The sequence below is a fragment of the Amblyomma americanum genome, chromosome 3, assembly GCF_052857255.1.
Source record: "Amblyomma americanum isolate KBUSLIRL-KWMA chromosome 3, ASM5285725v1, whole genome shotgun sequence".
In the NCBI taxonomy this organism is placed as follows: Eukaryota; Metazoa; Arthropoda; class Arachnida; order Ixodida; family Ixodidae; genus Amblyomma; species Amblyomma americanum.
Genome location: NC_135499.1, coordinates 206,910,202 through 206,926,942, shown reverse-complemented (window position 1 = coordinate 206,926,942; position 16,741 = coordinate 206,910,202). Strand labels below are relative to the sequence as shown.

At 47.9% G+C, this 16,741-nt stretch overlaps 1 protein-coding gene across 1 annotated transcript; it reads right to left on the bottom strand.

Moving 5' to 3' along the window:
- Positions 1-147: 147 nt before the first annotated feature.
- Positions 148-5,974, bottom strand: LOC144123604 (uncharacterized). The gene is made up of 2 exons (XM_077656409.1): positions 5,664-5,974; positions 148-582 (listed from the first exon to the last, which is right to left on the bottom strand). The coding sequence occupies exons 1-2, from the start codon at positions 5,880-5,882 to the stop codon at positions 268-270; spliced, it is 534 nt and encodes a 177-aa protein (XP_077512535.1). The 5' UTR covers positions 5,883-5,974; the 3' UTR covers positions 148-267.
- Between the last annotated feature and the right edge of the window lie 10,767 nt (positions 5,975-16,741).

Here is a 16,741-nt window from a genome sequence, read left to right as displayed (position 1 = left end):
AAAGGATGCGGGAAAAAAAAGTCGTCAAGGTCGTTTCTGATGAAACTATAAAGCACCCTGAAACAAGACGTTCCGTTCTGGTGCCCATTATTTCCGGTCTATTATATGCTGCCCCCTTGCTCTTGTGGACGCCGTACGTTGGTGCGGCGAAATAAGACAAAAGGCGGTAATGTTTGAAAGGAGCGCAGTTCTGACAGTGCGTTCTAGCTGCAGGTGTCTTGATTAGCGTAATAACGTATTCTTTTCCATTTTGTTTGAGCGCGGCGTTCAAGTAACATCGCTCGTTCCGCTGTCCTCTGCCCCGTCGTCGTTGGCACCGCGACACGCTTCAACGTCCCGCGTGGGGTAGTTGTTGAGCAGGTTGACGAGCGAGATGGAGGCCCAGTTTTCGCGGTTAAATCTGGATGCCATCCCGATGGGTGACAGCCGCAGTGTGCGGAGGCCGTCGGCGGCGTTTCCGCTGGCGATCCTCGCATAGCCACCGCGGCGGCGTTCCTGGCTGCTGCCGCCTTTGCTGTTATGGCACGCGTAACAGGACAAGCCCAGCACCAGCGCGGAGATGGTGGCCACTGTCACCAGCACCTGCGCGCCGCGCACAGAGCCCACCGAAATTCAAATTCATCGTTATGCCAGCATCTCACAGTACAAGAGAGCGAGCGAAAAGAGTGTTCTCAACGCCCAGTCCAGCTCTCTAGCCATGCTTCCACCACCCCAGTGAAGATAGTTACGTCCTGGGGATATTCCACGTGTATCCTATATGTGGGCGATCAGATATCCCTGGGAAGTACGAAAAATGTACCGGGGACGTCCCATGCATAAATTTATGGCCGCTTGCTGTGTGACCCACGATATCCCTTCCTCGTCCGCACGGGACCACACCGGGATCTATCAGGGACACATTTTTGTGTCTGTATATTGTTTTTCTTCACTATATCAAGTTCTTATATCGCACAGATATTGCTCCGAAGAGGAAGTTGTACCCTCACCAGAGAGAGCACGTAATACACTAGGGCACATACACATTCCACATGGTTTCTTCGCTTTCATAACCATTTACTGACACACAACACACCATTGCCTTCAATTGGTATGAAATAGGCCTAACGCTCAAGAAAGTACCATTCTTCATTACACAAAGGCTGGACGAAAAGGGAGACCCGTGCCCTCGCATCACGAGTCAGTACAGTGCTGACCTCGCAGCTCTAAGGCTACGCAACAACACGCAACGAGCACACTGGCAAGACGTGGGCGTCGTTTGTTCCAGGTCTCTGACAAATTGAGAAAACAATGACCTCTAGAAATGATTTCTCCCCTTTGTATAAGACTATGCGTAAAACAGGAAGCCAGCCGCTTTCTCTCTCTCCCTCTTTAATTTCCTCTCCACCTGTGCTCGAATCACTAGATGTCCCCCTTCGATGGAGTCAGACTTTAAGCACTGAGTGTGGCCGTTACTCTGCTGACGACATACTCAGTGAAACCGCCGTAATATCTGTTAACAGCTAACGCTGCAAAAGAAAGTACTTACGCAGTGAAAGCAAATACTTTTACGCCCTGAAGCTATGTGGACTAAAAATTACGAGAGAGTACAAACTCCAAATGAGTTTCGTCTACCGATATTTCAGTACTTATGCGTATCCGCGTGAAATCCGCCTAGACTTTGCATGCAGAAGTAATTCCTCCAACGAATTTAAGAGGTTGAACTAATCTTTGAAGCTATAGGCGAGAACACCACTGGCAACACTAATGGGACTTTATGCAGCAAAAGCAGTACTCGCGACATCCAGTTTGTTAAGAGGAAGAAAGCGCGTGCAAGCGCGAGCCATTTCTCCTTTCGCTTCGGGACTGCAGTGAAACTTTTTTTTTACTATGATATGTGATCAAAATTATTCCTGAGCCCTCACTCCAGCGCATCTTTCTCTTCTTTTATTCTCTCTTCCATCCCTTCCCTCACGGCGCGGTTCAAGTGTCCAGTGATACTTGAGACAGTTGCTGCGCCGTTTCCTTTTTTCAAAAAACCGCTCGTGCGATGACGCGCTCGAGGCTCTTGCATCTATGCGACAGCAGCCTGATCACCAGTGTGGCAGCAAGCTGACGGAGCAAACAGACCTTCTTTACACCTGGAGTGTCAGGAAGGACAACCATTTCCTGAGTGTGGCGCATATTGTAACTGAGATTGCACCCACAGATAATCTGCAGATGATGGACGCCAGACACCAAAAATATGCAGACTTTTCCTCACTGGGATGACGCAGGTCACGGCGCAAGTGATCTATTTCCGTACTCTTGTGAGCACTTCATAAAGTCCCGGTGTCCTGCTACCGTAAGCAGCAGCACATCTTGCCAACCAAACATGTTTGAAGCACTCTACAAGCAAAATGACAAACTGCTTGGCGGCATGGTCTGGCAATGGGTAGAAGTAACTAACAGCCTGATACAGCACGCCTAGAAATCTTATTAAGAAGGCACACGACGTATATAGGAGGGCTCCTTGAATCAGGCATTGTGAGTAGAGGTGCGCAGGGCCTTCTCGAACCACAAAACGGGCAGTCTGGACGCAGCTAGCTCGTGTGAACGACCTGCTGCAGATGGGGCCAACCACGTGAGACAGATATATGTACGACGCCCTGCGGGCATCCAAACAGTTTGCCAGGATCAGGTTTCAACTTGGACGCTCCTGTGAATGATCCCGTCTGCTATACCCAGGTAGAAGACTGATCGTTAAGAGGTCTGCAAGATCTTTTCAAGGAGTCGTGAGAATGTTAACATATGCTTAGATATGTGACGTAGAAGCTCGAAGAAGCTAGCTGATTGGGGTAGAAAGACGACGGAGTGCTTTATCTGGAGATTCAATGCGAATAGGCGCTCTCAGCAGAGACGGATGCTGAGGAAGAATGACGTCAAACTTTGTCATGGACATGTCTAAATTCAAGGTTGTCTGGGTCCATCTGACGAATAGCACTGCGGTTACTATATGTCTGGGTCTGGTATGCCGAACCCCCTCTCGTTACCCCTGAGCTGTTTCAGCACAGGTCTCCGGTCTGATCCGTGATTCCATTCCAGAGGAAGCGGAAAATGATCCCCTCCAGTCTAAGCTTCGTACATCGGCAGAGGTGTTATGCAGGCGGCGTATGTCATTAGCGAGAACAAAAGTTACCGAACAGCAGCAGCCCATGCAGTGAGGGGGCAGGCAAACGTACCATATTTTCCCACCCTTTTCTTCCGCTTCGCTTTATGAAGAGGGCAGTTGTTATCTGACTGTCCGTCATTATTGAAGTGGAACCCTAGGATCCTGTCCTCATTCGTTTATTCTTATGAGTGGAACCCTAGTATCCTGTCCTCATTCCCTCATTCTTTACGAGGAGACCGTTAAGGCGCTGCGGCCTGGACGGTGCCTTCCTGAAATAGATGGCGATATTCTTGGGTCGATTGACCTACCACACTTGCCCTTCCATGACGTCCAAGACGGATCACGCGGATGCTTGGTCGAAGACGAAATATTCAGGTCGTAGGTCAACGTTGGGGCTGGCGGTGGAGCTGATGGATACGGAAACTTGCTATAGTCCCTGGAGGACGTAGATGGCAGGAGTCAAGGGCACCCCCGCCGAACTCCACGGCCGACAACGAAAGGCTGCGGGACGAGACCCTGAGAGTAACCGCAGAGGTTAGCCTTGAGTACGACTCTCACTATGCTCTGGAGTGGATACCAGTGAAGGATGTACTTATGGATAATGACGTCGAAGTCTTTTTCCTGATCAAATGAACAGAGAATGTCAGAAAAGTCACGTGACTGAGCCCAGGGAAAAGGGTTAGGGCAAAACCGTAAGCTGAGTAGAGCGACCTGGATCACAACACGCGTGACAATGGCCTATGAAGGTCCCCCAGGAACACGTTTAATCTCATGAACAAGCACTTGGCGATGAGCTTGATGGGACGCCAGTCTCGAAGGTCAGTGCGTCCCGAAACATCCTTAGAATGGAGAGTGATCAGTCCTTCCCGTTGAGTATCTGACAAATCACTATCATGGAGAAGAAGCCTCTTCACTAATGATGTAAGGAGCCCTCCAAGCTGCTCTCAAAACTTTGCATAAAAATCAACCGTGGGTCGTCCAGCCTCGTACTACTATTCCTTTTGAATAAGTTCACTGCAGCAAGTAGTTCCTCTTCTACCAATGGACTACCTGGGGCATGTACCGGTTCAGGCAGCCTCTCAAAAGGGCCAGAGGCCGATGACGGAGGAGGAGCTGAATAGATGCCTATAAACTAATGCCATTGAGGGCCTAATAAAAAAGACCGAAAAATAAGTGTCCGGGCCCATGCCACTAAGAATAGCAAGCTTCATTCAATTAGAAGTGGAAAAAGGCCATACATAAAAAATACCTTTTGCATACAGATAAGAAAAGAAATTTTCTTGCGGAGCTGTTTTCTTTTTCTTTTTTTTGCGGAGCTGTTTTCTTGCGGGGCTGGTTGAGAACGCATGCCTCATCAAGGGAGTCTGTCGTTGAATGCGCGCGAATACGAGCCCCTTTGTCTTCATCACAGCGGGGAAATCCTTGAATGACCACTTCATATGCCACGCAGATAATGGGCCCTGTGGACGCACATGCTTTGCGCACGTCACGGAAGCGCAGAGTCCGCGAAGACCAAGCTCGCCATGCAACCGAAGCCAGAAGAAAGAGAGAGCGAGTGTCAGCGCTGTAGGCGGTCATGGACTGCAGCCGAGAGGAAGCGCCGTACTCGGGAAGCATGCGGGAGGCGAGAGCCCGCAAACGTGCGGCGGGTGGTATAGTGGATGAACGCGCTCGGAAAGTGCCCGAAAACGTGCTGCACGACGGGACTGCGCTAACTCACGTGCCGGCGACTTCGAGCCAAAATGTCTCGCGAACATTCAGAACTCCGTGCCACCGAAGGTAACGTCGTTATACAGGCATGGTAACCATTGAGTTTTATTTTTAGACACGGTAACCCCTAAACATACGGTTTACATACTGTTTCTTCAGAGTCCTTCAAAGCTATTGAAGGACACTGGTTTCTTCATTAATATTCGAAGCCAAAACCTGCCTATGCTACAAGGAGTGCACTGTGATGATCGACAGTCGCGAGTAAAAAAGATTAGCACTAGTGACGTGCCACCGGAGCAGCAGATAGCAACGCTCGGCATTGCGGTTACGAACACGCCGGTAACAAAAGTGCCAGGCGTGTTCGCAGAGCCCGGCACCGGCGCCAGCCGCGCGGAGCGATTTTCGCCTCTCCGGTGACGTCATAGTGCTAATTTTTTTTTTTACTCGCGACTGTTCCTATTCGACAATATACAACTCCACCGCTGCATCGCTGCAAAACCCTTCAATAGCGCTCAACACATTATTTCGGGAGTTCACTGAGCGCAGGAGGCGCGACAATCCTCAGTCGAGGAGCACTCCCAAGCCGTTCCAGACAGCACCGCGACAATACAGCGCCCTCAGCGTCTCGCGACTGCATCTCGAAACAAAATGCAGTGTTCAAACATGATTCTCTATGTCGTGTGACCAGGCTGTTCGCCTTCATTTGAACGTTGGTATCCGGTATGTACAGAGTTATAAATAAAGCAACTGGACATCAGTGAGTGAGGACCACGCGCAGGACGCGCAGGTGGAACGAATGCATGTGCGAGCGATCGTGTGGCCGCACCTGCACTGCGGTCATCAGGTCGGGCCGCCGTATCTTCCCGCCTGGTTCTTCCCGCCTCTCCAATGCCACCGGGGGCAGAGCGGACTGGGCTACCAGGTGCTTAGCCGGGCGGGCTGCGCGCAGCGGCAGCGTCGTCGCCTCGTTCGGTAACTCCTCGTTGCTGGACGTCATGAGCGCCGTGAGCGCGGCCAGCGTGGTCATCCACCTTCGGGGCACCATGTCCGCGGGCGCCGGCGCAGCCAGGGCATGGCCCTCCCCGCCACCACGCTGATCACCGCCGACGACGCTGCCCGACACTACAGGCGTCTGCCTCCATCCTCGTTGTCTTCTTCATCTCGCTGCTGGGTTGTGTTGATGCTTTACCAGCTCGCCGAACAGACTAGGAGATCACGGGGTTCAAACGGACGTGTTTGCTGAAGTACACAGCGGGCTGAAGACAAACTATTCTTTGCGGGCAGGTGCCTGAGCTTACTGAGATGAATGTGCTGACCATAGACGGGAATTAATGGAAAGGAAATGAATACTCGAAGAAAAGGAAATAACTTTATTCTTGCGACCCGTATGGGAGCCACTTCTGTGTCTGCGCCATATTGGGCTTGACCTGGCCCGCTTAATGCCGGCCGTCAGAATCACACTGTGTGCGCAAGATCAGGGGCGGATTTAGGGTGGTGGGGGAGGAGTGGCGGAACCACACCACCCCCTCAGGCGAGAGAGAGAGACAACTTTTATTTAGGTGATTAATCCGCAGGAGTCGGGTGGTCGGGGCCCTATAGTCCAGGGCTCCACTGGCGGCAGCTGACTTGCGGACTAGCTGGATGACACAGGCTTGCTGGCCCAGGTTGGCGCTGGTCAGGGCCCCCTCCCACTGCTCGTGTGTCGGGTGTGGCACTATTAACTTTTTTCTCTGGTTTGTCCTGGCATTCCCAAGATGCATGGTAGAGCGTGGGGCTTCCTCCGCACCGTGGGGAGTAGCTAATGTATTGTGTGGGTCTGATCTTGTGTAAAATGTTATCACTTGGATAGGTGCTTGCATTCTCCTTCAGTCAATGGCATCTGAGGAGGACGGTGAGAAATGTATGTGTGGCGGTGAAAAATGTCTTTCTAGCCTAAGGTGTTCTAGCCCGCCACCATACGGTCCTAGGAGAGGGGTGGGGTAGGGATGGGTATCCGCCCGGTTTGTGAGAGCTCGCTCATTCGCTACCTCGTTTCCGGCAAGGCCTTCGTGACCAAGTGTCCATGTTATTCCGTGTGAATTTGAGAGTACTGAATAGTGTGCTCGCCCTTCGGTGAGGTTTTCCAGCAAGGTAGTCCCTGAAGGCTTGTCGGGAGTCCGTCACGACGTATGCTGCTTCCGGGTCTTTTGATAGCTTTTTGTCAGTGCTTTGACTCCGGCTCTCCTCCTACCCTTCTGCCGGTCGTGGTGCATGTCTGGGTATTGGGTTTACATAGATCTTCTCTCTTGCAGGTGTCGGAATTTGGGACTTGCTCTCACTAGTTCGTAGTACCTGCCATAGCCCCGGTCTCGTCAGAATATCCCTACCCGTTTGTGTTGTGGTTAGGCGGTTTTTTACTAACATGTGTTGCAGCGCGAACCACAAGAAGGGACGACGACAGACAGAGTGAAAAGAGCGCTGACTTCCAACTATTTATTTTCCTGATAGGCCACGCATTTATACACATTTGAACCTTCAGCAGGAAAGGGCAGGCAAAGCAATCAGCATGAAAGGCATAGGAGATTAGGACAATCACCATCGATCCAGAAACTTCAGCTCTTTCTTGGTTAGAACAACTGATGGCATGCTTACACACCTGTCCTCTGCACGAGCAATACTTGCCGCCTCGATTATCTCCCTAACACACTGATCATTGTGTCGAGCAACGATTGTGCTTTTTTGGAACGCAGGCGCGCAAGGTTTTCTGCGGAGACGTGCAGACTCATTGCCACAATTACGACAGTGCGTGCTAAGATGGCCCTGGTCACCATCATTTACATTCTTGTTGTGTTCTTTCAATCTGGTATTTATGCACCTGCCGGTTTGTCCAATGTATTCGCGTCCGCAGGACAACGGAACGCGATATACGACACCATCGTCGCAAGTGGCAAACTGATTCTGGTGTCTAATCATGCACGATTTTTCCTTTTTGCTGTAGCACGGGTTAGTCTTCTTGCACAGAACTGATAGTTTGAGTGGGGCCGAAAACACAACATTAACGCCTACGCGCTTTCCAATCTTCTTCAAGTTGTGGGAAGTCTGGTGGATATACGGAATGACTGCCACTTTTTTGCGTGCATCCGGGCCTGTCACGGCATTCTTTTCAGATTGCCGGACGTTTTTCATTTTCTGGAGCAAGCCCTCGGCCACAGAAACCACAAGGGCCTCCGGGTACCCTGCGTCAGACAGGCGTCTATTTTGCAGGGCTAGACTTTCTTTGATCATATGGTCGCAGGACTTAGTCAGGGCATTTACAAAACAGTGCTTTACAACGCTGCGCTTCACAAGCTTGGAGTGGGCAGACACAGCGGGTAATAAACCTTTTTTCCCCCGTGGTTCATACCCCCAACAAACATGGTCATTGCAAAACTTTAGTTTTAGTTCCAAAAATCTAATGGAATTGTTGCTGGGCAGTTCATGCGTCAAAACTAAAGGTGCTAAGTTTCGCTTGAATGTGTCAAGCACGTCTTCGGCTGTTACATGAAAATCCGCATTGGTGTTGGTCTGTCTGTCGTCGTCCCTTCTTGTGGTTCGCGCTGCAACACATGTTAGATATGAACCAACTAGCCCGCCAAGCAACCATTCCGGTTTTTTACCTTCCAGAAACGCCTCCCTGAGCTCCTCGCAGGTGCTGTGTACTCCAAATTCCCCTTCAGGCGAGAAATTTTAGCCAGGAAAACCATGCTGAACTCTATTGTTTCAACGAAAAAATAAACAGACGATTACGATAGTGGGTAATGCGAGATTTGGGCGCAGCTCTTCACGTTCTTTCACGCCACCTGCCACGGCTGGCAGGTGGCGTGTTACGCTGCTCACCACTCTCGGGGATCTTCCCGTGGCAGCACCTTCCGGTTGTCCTTTCGTCCGCTCTCGCAGTGACAGGTGGCGTTTCGCTGTGCTACTACTATCTGTCGTACAGAATAGGCGGAAGGGTTGTTGAGCAACGACTACCGGGTTTAATGTATGCGGACGATATTGTACTGTTAGCAGATAGCCAGGAAGATTTGCAAACTCTGGTAAATTGCTGTAGAGACGAAGGAGACATTCTAGGTTTCAGTTTTAGCGCAACTAAGTTAGGTGTGATGATTTTCAGCGATACAACTGATCAGGAGCTTGCAATACAAGGCCAAGAAATATCCCGAGTAGCCGAATACAAATATCTCGGGGTATGGATATTATGAAGGGCAGATGTACACGGAAAAGCGCGAACAGTCTCTCATAGCAAAATGGCGAAGAGATGTCGGGATAATGAAACAGGCCATTGTGGGGGTACAACAGGTATGAAGTACTGAGAGGTATTTGGAAAGGAATAATGATGCCGGGGCTTACATTCAGGAATGCGGTTCTGTGCTTAAGGGCAGAAGTTCAGTCGATATTAGAAGTAAATCAGAGAGCTGTTGGAAGATTAGCACTAGCTAGGTGCCCACGGGAAAACCACAAACGAGGCAGTACGGGGGGAAATGGGCTGGTCATCGTTCGAAGCATGGGAAGCTGAGTAAAATAATATACGAAGAACGCCTGAGGAGACTGGATGATAACAGGTGGGCAGCTAAGGTATTAAATACCTATACAGAAAGAGCGTTGATTCACATTGGCGGAAAAGAACTAGGAAGCTAAACAGTAAGTATGCCAGACATTACGACGAAGAAAGAAAGAGCACTAAACGACAGGTTAAAAACGCGGAAGGTAACAGTTGGATAAATTAAATGGAAAAGAAGCATAGTGTAGAACTATATCGATACTGGAAAAGGCAGATCAGGAAGGAAGCGTTTCATGATAACTCAAGAGGCAGTGCCCTACTCTTTGAAGCTAGGTCAGGATGTCTTAGATCGCGCAGCTACGAAAAGAAATTTAACAAAGATGACACATGTGATGTGTGTTGTAAATATGTAGAAACAATAGTACACCTCACACTAAAATGTGATGGTATCCATCCCGATGTCGATGCAGGCACAGTCACCCTTCCTGAGGCCCTAGGGTTTAGAGATAACAATAGTCATGTAAATAAATCTGTGGTGGAAATTAGCAAAAAGCGATCGGAAGATTGGTTGCTCAAAAGCAGAGATGAGACAAAGTTAAAAGTGCAGGAAGACGTATTTAAAGAGAATGGCGAATTTTAATACCTTACAACACCGTTAAACAAAAATAAGCTGAGCATGGTGGCAACTGCCATCACCCCGTTTCAAAGGGGACGCTCCTACTGTCCATCCATTCACCCACCTGCCAACACGCCACCTGTCGCACGTTGCCTTTCAGATGGCGTGTTACGCCGAAGTCGCAGTTAGGAATTAAGTGAACGGTTAGAGCGCAGGAGGGTTCTGGTAGTAGGTGACTTGAACGTAGCGAGGGTTGAGGGAGACGTTTTGACTACAGTAAAGGCGGGCCGGCGGGAGCAGGTGGAGGCCCAGTCAGGGAAGTGCATGGTAGATGCAATAGCCAAAGCCCAGGAGGTGGTAGGGGCCCGGGCAGCATGGATGGCGAACACCTTGTCGTTATCCACGCTGGTCTCAACGATGTGCTGAAGGGGAGGAGCCAGAATCTCGAGAAGCAGTTAGAAGTGGGGATGCGTAGGCTTAGAGAGGCCTCTGAGAGTGTGCATGTGACCATATGCACAATACCAGAGGTCCAGAGGCAGGCTAGCGAAACGGAAAGGAGGGTCGTTGAGGCTAACCGTGTAATTAGGCTAATGAGTCGACGACTAAGATACGAGGTAATGGAAGTTAACAGGGAAGTGTACGAGGTCAGGCCCCACCCTTTTGCACAGGATGGCATTCACTACAGTGGGGCCACTGGCAAGAGGGTGGGTAGTAGGATAGGCCGCCACGCGATAGCTTGTTTAAGGGGATCCAGAGCTCTGAGGGAACCAGTGTAGAGAAGGAAGAACCAAGATCCAGGGGACGATGGAACCATAGGAGAAGAAAGAGACAAAAGCGCCAGGGCCAAGTTAATTCAGATATAGGTTTCATTAACATGCAAGGTGGCAGGAATAGACTGAAATGGGAGGAAATAGAAGAACAGTTAGGGTTTGGTTTTATGGAGGTTTAACGTCCCAAAGCGACTCAGGCTATGAGAGACGCCGTAGTGAAGTAGTGAAGGGCTGCGGAAATTTCGACCACCTGGGGTTCTTTAACGTGCACTGACATAGCAGAGTACACGGGCCTCTAGAATTTCGCCTCCATCGAAATTCGACCGCCGCGGCCGGGATCGAACCCGCGTCTTTCGGGCCAGCAGCCGAGCGCCATAACCACTCAGCCACCGTGGCGGCTGAGAACAGTTAAGACAGGAAGAATTAATGGTATATGGTTTAGTGGAAACGCATCTTAGAGACATTGAGCAACCACCCTGTAACCCAGACTACGCATGGGAATATTGCAATAGAACAGCGGGCAGCAGAAACGGGGGTGGAATTGGGGCATTGATTCATAAAAGTATGAATTTTCAAAGGGTTAAACTGGGATGCAAGGAACATATATGGCTAAAAGGAAAAGTGGCAGGAGAGCAAACACTCCTTGGCTTTGTATACCTGTGGACAGGAGCTAATGCCAAAGAGGAAAACAGGGAAATGTTAGAATGTATTGCAAGCGACATTGACGAGCTAGGAGGACAGGGTGAGATAATTATATTAGGTGACATGAATGCACATATAGAAGACATGGATGGGTACACATATTCGACAGGAAGCATGTCGCAGGACATGTGTGACAGGCATGATTTAGTTGTATGCAACAGTAACGAGAAGTGTGATGGGCTAACATGGGAGGGAGGGAGTCTGCACTCGACGATAGATTATGCACTAATGTCACAGAGGATGTATAATAGATTAGGGGTAATGAGCATAGATGAACATGGTTCCAGAAGTCTAGGTAGTGACCACAAGTGTATCAAATCGAGTTTCAGAAGAGAAACCAATGTAGGACTGAAGCAAGATGAACAATCAGAGGGGAATTTTTACTCAGAAAAGCAATTGGAAGCAGCAGCCAAACAAATTGAAAAGTTTTGAGGATAATGAAACAGAATGAACTTATACCAAATTAACTCGATTAATGGAGCTAGAGCTAGCTAAGGTGCGAGTAAAACCAAAAGGGAAAAGACGCAAACCCAAGAGTTGGTGGGATGAGGAGGTCAAGAGGGCAAATAGAGAAACGTCAGGAAGCGTCCAGGGAACACAGATATTCCAAGAAGAGAGGGGAACCAGAAGTTGAAGTAGACAGGAAATGGGATACCTTCAAAAAGTGTAGAAGGGAAGCATCCTATTTGATTAATGAGAAAATTAGAAGAAAGGGTGCCCAATGGATGTCAAAAGTAAATAAAAAGGATAGAAAAGCAGCTCAAAAATTCTGGAAGCATCTAAATGCAATGAGTAATGAGACTATGCTAGAACAAAGGTTTATTGTTACAGGTCAGGGTATTCGACTAAAAGGGGATGAAGCGATAAAACACATAGGAACAAAGATGACGGAAAAATTTACAGCAAAGCACGTGGTACATAATTTATCGAAGGAGGGTAGACTGGTTACAGCAATAGCTTCACTTGAGCAAGGAGAGTGGGAAAGGGCAGAGAAGAAGCTTCCTAGTGGCACATCAACAGGACCAGATGGTATTCCAATTATGTTAATAAAGAAGCTAGGACCAAAATCCAAGCAAACATTAATACAGGCAGTGAATAAAATGATAGTGGATGGGAAAGTCCCCGATGAATGGCGATTAAGTAGAATGAACATGATATGTGCGCGCACGTGTATATAAGGGAAAGGGGGACAAAGCTGACGTAAGTAACTACCGTCCCATAACAGTGACATCTGCAGTTTACAGGGTGGTGATGCAGATTATAAAGGACAGATTGCTGGCTTGGGTGGAGAACGAGGGGGTGCTAGGGGAGCTACAAAATGGGTTCCGGAAACAAAGGAGGTTGGAGGACAATCTGTTTTCATTGACGCAGTGTATAGAGATTGCTGAAAAGGAACACAGGCCCCTATAACTAGCATTTGTGGATATTAAGGGAGCCTACGACAACGTTATTCAAGAGTATCTGTGGGACATACTGGGCACATTGGATGTGGAAGATGGAGTAAATAATATTTTAAAAGATATACATAAAGGTACCAGAGTGCTTATAAAATGGGAAAAAATGTATCAGACCCTGTAGAGATACAGCGGGGGCTTAGGCAAGGATGTCCTCTGTCTCCTTTGTTGTTCATGTTGTACCTGCAAGGGTTGGAGACCAAGCTAGAGAGGAACGGACTAGGCTTCAACCCTTCTTTTTTCAAGCAAGAAGAATGGATTAAATTCATTACCGGGACTAATATATACGGACGATATAATGCTAAAGGTTGACAAGGAAGATTTATAGAAGTTGATAGACATATGTGGTACAGAAATTAGATTAGGTTTCAAGTTTAGTAAGGAAAAATCTGCAGTCATGATATTAATGATGAGGCCGGCGAGCATAGAATACAGGGGTTCACGCTAGAGGTAGTGGATGAGTACAGGTATCTTGGGGTGTGGATAAGTAACGGTGCTGAGTAGCTGACAGAGCATGAAAAATATGTAATGAATAAAGCTAGTAGGAATGCAGCTGTCATGAAAAATAGGGCACTGTGGATTTACAATAGGTATGAAGTGGTAAGAGGGGTGATGGTTCCTAGCCTGACTTTCGGTAATGCGGTCCTGTGCATGAGACCAGATGTTCAAGCAAAGTTAGAAATTAAACAACGTGGCGTAAGGAGGCTAGCTTTGGGAGCACATGGCAACACACCAAATCAGGGGGTACAGGGTGATATGGGATGGGCGTCATTCGAGAGCAGAGAAGGTAGCAGTAAGATAGCATTTGAGGAGCGATCGAGAAAAATGGGGGAAAACAGTGGCTAGGAAAGTTTTCAGATACCTGTATATAAGGAATGTTGACACGAAATGGAGAGAGTGAACTAGAAAATTGACAAGCAAATACCTGGACAGCAGTAGGGGGGCAAATCAGCAATTATCGGTTAAGAAAAAGGTTAAAGAAACAGAGAGAGTACTGTAGAAAACAGGGATGCTGACGAAATCGGCACTGGGAACATACAGGATCTTTAAGCAGGAAATTGCCAAAGAAAATATCTATGATAATTCTAGGGGAAGCTCTTTGTTGTTTAAGGCCAGGACGGGAGTTAAATCGGCACTGGGAACATACAGGATCTTTAAGCAGGAAATTGCCAAAGAAAATATCTATGATAATTCTAGGGGAAGCTCTTTGTTGTTTAAGGCCAGGACGGGAGTTTTGTGGACTAAGACATATAGAGTCAGGTACCACGAGATAGACACGTTGTGCGTTGCGTGCGGAGAGGGGGAGGAAACGGCTGGATACTTGATACTTTTCTGTAAAGGGCTTCACCCTACAGTGGAAAGCAGCGGGGCTGATTTATCCAAGGCATTGGGGTTTAAGGACAGTGAAGGGAAAGTAGATTTTAAGCGGTTAGAAGTAACCAAGCGAAGGTTATCTGATTGGTGGCTAAAATCAAGACAAGAGTAAAATTTCATGTCATGGCTAGGTGGCTTGAACCACCGCCCAATTAAAAGGGTTCAGCCATATCCATCCATCCGTCCGTCCGTCCGTCCATCCACCCACCAGCCAAATACGACGCGGAACGTAGGACCGGGCGAAGTCCAAGAAATACTACATGGTTCAAGTGTGGGGTCGCCCCCTCCAATAGTGACTCACAAATCTACTCTTGGGCAAGATGCCATGAATGTGCACAGCCTGGGGGGAGCATGGCGCAATTTGTAGTTGCGAAGGTGGTGCGGTCCACGTACACCAAGTGCATTGGATATGAGGGAGAGAGAGAAAGAGAGGCATAAAAGGTATGGGCAATAAATCTCTGTGTATGTGCCCAGGGGTTTGCATATCTATTTTAAGAGTGATTATATATATGTAATGTATATATTCCGTTTTCCTGTAACAAAGCTCAGTTGAATTCAGCGCATGTTGTTGTTTACCTCACCATCTTGTCTCTTCCTTTCTGTCCATGTTCCACCGCGCTCTTGTCCACCATGACTTTGATGTGTAAGACTTCGCTGACTTCAGAAACTTTCCGCTGTAGATTTTCTGAACTTAAGGAGCGTCAAGTTACGCCCCAGCAACCTCTGGAGCCCCCTAACTATTTCCGAGGGTTCTACCAGATAAGCGACGACGCACGCAACAACGCGGGCCATCTGCGAGTGCTCCCGACCTCGCTCAGCGTTCCAACTTGCACGACAAAACCACACATCTCGTCATTCCGAAAATGTGCGGGGTTCGAAAATGGGCGCCGAGCGCATGCGCATAAGCTGGCTGGTTTCAATGATGCCCATCTTAATTAAGCAGTGCAGATGATATGCACTGTATTGTTCCTTTTGTCTAATGTGACGACACAGACTGTTTCTGGTGGCCACCATGTCATCAAAGCCGAACCCACCGCGTACGCCTGCCTCTCACTTTCTAACAACACATCCAATGATCGCGAGGGAAACGGCCCAGAAATGCGCCAAAAAAAGCTAACAGAAACGCACTGAACCAAGTTAAAATTGAACATGGCAGCTCTCACACCGCAGCATCGGCGCCAAGAGCAAGCTGTTCATTTTGAGAACCCGAACTTTCGGGACTCCTCGCTCCATTCAGACAATAGGTCAGAAACATGCATTAGTCCCACAGAAAGGCTGAAAGCTCATTATAAATGTATAAAAAGTTCTCGAAGTCCGAAAAATTTACCGGAGGCTGCGGTCACTGGCTTCAGCCAGAAAACAAAATATTTGACAGCATTTTTTTTTTTTTCTGAGAAAATGATTCCGAACAAAATCGCGCAGTCAATTTTCAGGAGAAATAAGGCCATGTTCATACAGTCTGGAGGTGCGGCCGAAATTCGGATTTCTGGGATAATTCGAGACAGTTGGCTGTTAAAGTTGTCAGTTTTTAGTTGTTGGCTAGTTACCAGGTGCAGCTGTTTTCTGGTGGCCGCCACTGGTGCCAATGCTATACAGAAGAAAACGCTCTTTTAACTCGAAAGCCTATTTTTTTAAAATTATGAAGACTTTGGTGAAACAACCTGCACAAAATTCCAGAGGTGCACTAAAGTTTGCTTAAATGCAGTAATGCGAAAGCATCTCTCTTACTACTGCCGATTATGATTGCTGCATGTTCGTTTCTTTATGCCTTTGCCATTTCAAAGTTGTTCTAAGTTTGGTTCTACCACATCCGAACACGTGGGTCTCATTGCTACAGCGTCTAGTAAGCATATAAAAATAGTAATTAATTAAATTGGTTGATTAACTTGGTAATTAAGTAGTTAAATATGATTAAATTACGAATCAATGTGTTAAGAAAATCACTAACTGAAATAATTATTTGGTTGGCTAATTAATTGTCCAACAAAGTAATCATTTTGGTGACTTAATTGCCTGCGAGTGCTGATACCAGAAGTACAAAGCAGACTGAAACGGAGCATGCCGAATGTTGCGCTGCCTCTCCGCTGCATCGTTGGGCCACCGCGATACAATCACGAGATATGAAGGTCAGCAGCGATAACTGTGAACATGATGAGTTTTCTGTGATATCGTATGCATGCACTGTAGCATCAGTTCGTGCGGACATGCTCCGATGATACACTCTACTGACAGGTCCTGTACACGTCACTCATGAGACAAGAAATGCTTTCACATTAATAATTCCGGGGGCTAATAAAAGGCTTGAAATTCAGGACAGCGTATTAAGCTATGGAAAGTAATATGATAAGGGTAATGTCAAGAGACAGGAAGAAAACACAGTGTGCAAGGGAACCAATGTGAGTTAATATCCCAACCAAGATCACAAAAAGGAAAAGGGCAGGGGCAGAGGCACGATATATAATGCAGAGA